At 54.1% G+C, this 6,467-nt stretch overlaps 1 protein-coding gene across 1 annotated transcript; it reads right to left on the bottom strand.

Moving 5' to 3' along the window:
* Nucleotides 1–1,493: 1,493 nt before the first annotated feature.
* On the bottom strand, nt 1,494–5,145 carry LOC309446617 (SUN domain-containing protein 3-like; the record flags this gene model as incomplete). The annotated part of the gene is made up of 7 exons (XM_082066482.1): nt 1,494–1,649; nt 2,344–2,436; nt 2,938–3,105; nt 3,277–3,392; nt 3,782–3,866; nt 4,423–4,628; nt 5,091–5,145. 7 exons carry the CDS (start codon nt 5,143–5,145, stop codon nt 1,494–1,496), a joined length of 879 nt encoding a protein of 292 aa, XP_081922608.1.
* Between the last annotated feature and the right edge of the window lie 1,322 nt (nt 5,146–6,467).

Genomic DNA, 6,467 nt, shown 5'->3' with positions numbered 1-6,467 from the left:
CAGGAAAGAGATTGAAGTGCTGGAGCGGGTCCAGAGAAGAGTAACAAGACTGGGGAAGGGACTGGAACACAAGCCCTATGGGGAGAGGCTGAGGGAGCTGGGCTTGTTCAGTCTGGAGAAGAGGAGGCTTAGAGCTGAGCTCAGCACTCTCTAGAACTACCTGAAGGGCAGTTCTAGCCAGGTGGGGATTGGTCTCTTCTCCCAGGCATCAGCAATAGGACAAGGGGCCATGGGCTTCAACTCTGCCAGGGGAAATTGAGGTTGGAGATGAGAAAGCAATTCTGTGCAGAGAGAGTGGTCAGGATTGGAATGGCTGCCCAGGGAGGTGCTGGACTCACCGGCCCTGGAGGTTTGTAAACTGAGATTAGACATGGCACTTAGTGCCATGATCTAGTCAATGGACTGGAGCTGGACCAAGGGTTGGACTGGATGATCTCTGAGGGCTTTTCCAACCCAGTCGATTCTGTGATTCTGTGAATTATCTTCAGTTTTAAGAACAAAAAAACAAACTAAAGTGTACTTCTGGGTGAAGATGGACCAGGTTCAGGATCAGTACCAGGGGTGCTGCAGGAGCAGGTGTCTCCCAGCACGGACACACCCGGGGGACCTGTCAACCTCAGCACCCCTGGGCCCCACCATGGCCCAATTCAGCAGTCCTGGGCCTGAGGGCTCAGCCCAGGGACAGCCCCACAACCAGGGTCAGAGCGGTTCCTGCTGCTGCCCCGAGGGTCACCAGCCCCAGGCAGCCCTGAACTGACACCCTCAGTTTGGTATCTGGACCTGTGCTGGGCTTGCACATGGACTAAGCCCCAGCTCAGAGCACAAATTGCTGTTCCCAGCCCTGGGTGCCAAGTGCTGGTCCTGCTCTCTCCTCCCTGGTGCGGCCCCAGCACACGACTGCCCTGCCTGCTCCTGCCTTGGGGCTTGGGGAGCTCAGGTCAGAAGGAAAGACAGACTCCTGTGGTTATGGGATCTCTTAAGTGTCCTGGGATGCTTTGCTATTCACTCTATAACGGTTCCCGGGCTATTAAGTCCATAGGTGCCCAGAGAGGCAAAGAAGTCCATGAACAAATTTTCCTATTAAGGTTTCCTTCTTACAAAAAAACACACTTCTATTTTCTCATTAGCAACAGACTGAAAGATGGAAGCTGAAGCAGCACCTGCCTCTTGTGAAAACAGGTAACAACAGATGGTTCCACTCCGTCGATCCTTAGCTGCTTCCTCCACAGGAAACCTGTCCATTAATTTAATCTTTGGTGTACAGGCAGGACCTTGCTGGTGTTCCTGTGTAGGCAACAAGTGTGTGGATGTCAGGCTTTCTGCAGATTTGTTACGGAGTTTTCCTGATTCTTTTAATTAGGAAAACCTTGCTGTGGACTCCTGAAGTCTTCATTAAGCTGGTGGGTTGAGAGAAGGACGGGGAGCTCCAGTGAGCTCAGGGAGGACCAGTCAGCATCACAGGCAAAGCAGAATGGAAGTCGACTGGGTGAAAATTAATGGAATTTATTGACAGGTGAAACTGCCGTGTCTCCCCCATCTTTGGGCGGATCACCGTGCACCCTAAACTGATACAGGCAGGTGTAGTCCAGATGACCCCAGTTGCTCAGCACTTGCAGCCTGATGTAATTCACGACCCCAGGGAGCTCGTTCTGCAATGACAAGAAGAAATGAGTCACCTTTTCCTCTCTGGCCCGTGAGCACTGACAGAAGTGCCGCAGCGACGGCCTCGATCAGCAGCTTCCTTCCTGCTGCCCCGTGGGGGCTTTGACCTGTCGTGGTCAAGACGTTCTTATCCTGCTCCACCCCACTGGGCCATGAGAACAACCAAGGAAAAAGCAGCTACCACATGCCTCAGTAAATATACTGGAAAGTTCTCGCCTGCTTTGGGGCACAGGCTGCCACAGTCAGAAGACCCAGGGCTGGGGTCAGTATAATGTCTCGTTGCCTTCTCTAGGAAGTCATGGAAACAGAATGGCCTCCCTGTCACTGGTCATTTCCTGCACCAACTGAACCATCAGGAAGCCCAGTATTCCTGGTCTTTAACTGGCAGACCAGCAGTTGTGCATCCTATGGGATGTGGCCGCTTGTGTGCACTTGGGGTCCAGGCAGTCAAGCTGATTCCAGCTTCAACTGTGGTGCTTCTAAGCACTGAAGTTTAAACACAAAATGAAAGAGAAGACCAGCAGTCCAGGCATCTGCCACCAGGAAGTTAAAGCAGAAGAAAGGCAGCGTGGCACTCGCTCAAGGACAGGGCTGCCTGTACCCTTTGGCAGGGAAGCCCCTCCCCATCCAGCCGCATTTCTCCTCCTCTCCTGCAGTTCTCCTCCCTCTTTGTCCCCATACCTTCAGCTGGAAGGTCTGACTGGGATTCAGCGCCGCCAGGAAAGTGAACTGTCCCAGGAACGTTCCCTGCTCCTCGTGTTCTTCCTTGAAGCCCTACAGAAAGATGGGTGGAGAAAACAGAGTGTCTGGTGCACCATGGGAGACTGAACTTCAGTCGGTGAAGTACGGGGTTATTTCAGCTACGGAGTCCAAGGACCATGAGCACAAGGATGAGAAGCTGCAGGTGGGCAGCACGTCACACTTGCCCACTCAACGAGTCCAAGCTGGCAGTCAGAAAAGGAGCAGACGCTCCCAGTGAGAGGGAGGTGACCTGAGGATCACAAATGCACTGGGACTGGAAGCCAAGAACGTTTAGGACCATGCACTGTCCAGCTCCTTTTCCCTGTGGCTCCTGGAGTAGCATCTTGCCCCAGAAGCTTCGAGTGGTACATTGAATAAAAGAGGAATACAATGGGAAGGAAGCAACTCCAAGGAGCCTGTTTGTTCTGAGAGACAGGAGGAAGCTTCAGGCCACCAGAATCTTTGACCCAACTTCATTCCCTGCTCAGAAATGCTGTGGAACCCCCAGCAACCAACTCTAGAGAAATCACATACATAGACAGCAAAGTCCTTGGGAGCTCCGGAGATGCTTTCTCCATGGAACGCTGTCCCTGAGACATGGGCCATGGTGACAGCTCTGGGAACGACTGGCACAGACAGCTTGATGAAGACGTGTCCCTGACTCCCTGGGAAGGGCCAGCAGTTGCCAGGATGATTGTCCGGCTGAAAGGACAAGAAACACTCAGCAGGGAGACACAGGCGGAGAGCAGGTCCATGCGGGAAGGGAGCAGGAGAAGAAGCTTCGAGGAGCAAAGACAGGTGGGAAGGACACTCGGAGCAGCGTGTGTGGTTCATTCTCCCAGCCTTTGTGTTACTGCTTCTTGGTGCTCCTACCTCCAGAATCAGCTCAGGGGACCTCATGTAATCCATTATCGGCAGGGAATACAGGAAGACTTTTGCTTTGGCATCCCGGAGTGATGGAGAAGTCTTGGAAAGAATGACGTCTGCCCCTGGAAATTCAAACATGAGCATGATCATCAGGCAGTGTCAGGAGGAATATTGCACTGTTGACTTGAAAAAGGCTTCTCAGTTGTCATCCATGTCCTACAGTGGGTTCCCCTTTGTATTGCTGGCACGACCCCTCTGGAACACACAGTAGTGAGTCATCAAACTGTCGCATTTGGCTGTGGAAATAGGCAAAAATGTGAACCAGCCTTTCTGTTCTTCCCATGGGGTCTGGCCCGTTACAGCCTCTGTCACTGGGGGCACTTTTAGGGCACGAAGTGACCCGTGACTTCTCACCCCTTCTCTCCTGCCCCTGGGCACGTTCCAATGCCCATCTTGTCAATCTTGACAGGAAGCACTTTGGAACTGGTTTGTTTGTACAATGTCACTGCACCTGCTGATTTCAGGGCGTAATCCGGCATCGGGACCTGCATTGCTTCCAGCTTCTCCAAAGCTTGATTAATGATCTCGTGAACAGCCTGGGAAGGAACACAAAGGAGAGCGCCTGTTGGAAGGAGAAGGACCGGGGCAAGCAGGACCCTGCAAGGCTAGCCAAGGTGAGCGGGGACAAGGCCCGTTTCAGATGGAGGGAACGCCCGCACTGCCTGGAAGCCTCCCAGGTTTGCTCTGCTGTGATTGTCGGGATCAGAAAGGGGGGGCTGCTCACTCCAGTGCTCTGAATGCTGGAGCTGCAGGAAGGGGCTGTTCCTGTGGAGAGGTCCCAGGCCAGGCAGCACGGACTGACAAGCCTTCTGGGCTTAACTCTGGACCTCCGAGACCATTCTTTCCTTCCAGCCCTCCCTTGAGGAGGACCCGAGATCTGGGCACAGAGGAAGATCCGACTCAGACAGCTGTCATTCCCGTCATGCTCTCTCTTCCCCATAAGGAAGTGTGGAGCAACAGGAAAAGGAAGCGTGGCCATGACAGCACTTGTTCCACCAGCACCAGCCTGTTGGCTGTGACAGGAATGGAGTAGGATACGTGCTGGAGGGAGTATGAAACCCCTGAGCAGATCCTTCTCCCTTGTGCCCTTACCCGTCCGGTAACGCCTGGGAGCTTTGCCTGCTTCACGCCTTCCTGCAGAGCCCGCTCAGTGACATCCTTTGCGCTCCAGTGCAGATAATAAAGCTGTTCCTGGAGCTTTTGGAGCTGGACGGGCAGGGACGGGGTTTCGCTCAGCTCTCCTAACTCTTTTGCAGTGCTCCAGGTTAAGGCGCCAAGTCGTCCCACATGGTAAACTCCTGTCAGACACAAACCAGAGCTTAGAACCTGGTTTAAGGTTGGGCTATGCCTCGGGTTGCCCGCTCCCCTTTCTGTGTCTCTCCCAAGTGCCATAGTTGTCTCTCCTCTTGATGCCTTGACAGTGGCCATCAAGGCGTATGGGCTCCGCAATAGACGGACGTTCCCTGCCCTGGACTGTGCTCCTTGTCCTGCAGAAGACTCTCAGCGCCTGGGGCAGGAGAGCTCAGCCACGGCCTCTCCCTGGGCTGAAGGGAACTGGCTCAGCCCTCCTGGGGAAGGCAACTCAGCCCTTCCTCACCCACACCCGTCCCGCTGGAGCAGGGACTGGCACAGCTCTGTGGGGACTTTCTGCTCTTGGCTGAGCTCCTCTGCTCACACCGGGGGAAGCGGAACAGGGCAGGATGGAGCCCCGAGTACCTCCTAAAGCACCGTCCTCAGGTCGCAGATCTGCAGAGACTCACCGAAAGAGAAGAGACCAAGTAGCAGCACAAGGGTCGTTGCCTTGAGAGGCTTCATCGTCCTGCAGAGCAGATAAAGAAAAGGCTGGTGAAGCTGGCAGTTCCCGTGCAGATCAGCAGCAGACTGGAGAGCAGCAGCAGGGACTGCAGCCCTTGAGCCTGGCGTTCCTGCCGTGCGCATTGGCTTGGTCCTGCACCAGCTCCAGTCACTGCTGGAGGTGTCACCAGCTGCACCAGTGGGGGATTTGTCACGGCAAAGATTGTTTCCTTAGGGACAAAGGGCTCAAGATTGGCTCCGGACTAAGAGCAGGAGTTGCAACAGGACTTGTGTCCACATTTCACATCTGTGGGGCTGGAGAGGGATTCTCTGGAAATAGAAGGACATAACGAACGCCTGTTTCTCCCACCCAGCATTCGATGGACACTTGTGCTGCTCCTGTTCTCCACCCTCTCAAGAGAAGGTTCAGCCTGTGCCCCTACAGTCCAACAGCTGCCAGGGGGGTGTGTGTCTCCCCTCTCGCAGCGTTTCTTCAGCAGCTTCAACAGTAAGTCGAACTCCCGTCTGAACCTCAGAATAAGAAATGCCGTCTTAAATTTCCAGGAGAAGGAAGGGCTTTGAAATGGCAAGACCAGGAAATGTTCATGAAAGCACGGCCATTCAAGTCCACAGCCCTGATCACAGACCACCTGCCCCTTACATAAGGCAGGATGTTCTCAGCTGATTCGCGGCCACTGACGTCTGGAAAAGAGCACAAGGACTCTTGTTCTTTAGCACTGAGCACAGAAGTTGGAACAGGATCTGGGAAGAAAACCATTTACAGTCAGTCTGGTTTCATTCGAGGCCATCACGACAAGTTCAGTTCACATTTACCAGGAACCACAGCAGGTCTCACCCGTCCCTGCGGACCCCAACACCGCTCCTGTGCAGGGTCCCGAGGAGCAGTAAGCACAGAACAAGAAACCTCCCTTCCAAAGAAGCCCCCAGCTGGCTCTTTAACCAAGCTGCACAGAGCAGCAGCTGAGAACAACCTCTGCCACAACTGCACCCGGCTCTGCCTTCTGCACAAGGAGACCAGCTCCTAAATGATCCCCAGCCCTACAGACACAGATCTTCCCCAGGGCAGGGATGACGAAACACTAGAGGGCACGGACACCTGGTCATTCAGTTGAAGCTGCTGGGGAGAAGGACAGAGGACTAGAGAGAGACAAATGAGACAAGAGAGAAGACAGAGGAGCTGAGAGAGAAAGAAACACACAGGGAAAAGGATGGAGAGATGGAGAGATCAAGGCAAAAAGGGACAAGGAGCTGTGAAGAAACAGGGAGGAAGAAACAGCAGGGCTGATGAGCAGGACAGAGGGATGGGGATGGGGATGGGGGAG

Source organism: Streptopelia decaocto (assembly GCF_964273445.1).
Source record: "Streptopelia decaocto genome assembly, chromosome: 15".
NCBI classification, from domain to species: Eukaryota; Metazoa; Chordata; class Aves; order Columbiformes; family Columbidae; genus Streptopelia; species Streptopelia decaocto.
This window is presented reverse-complemented; position numbering and strand designations above follow the sequence as displayed.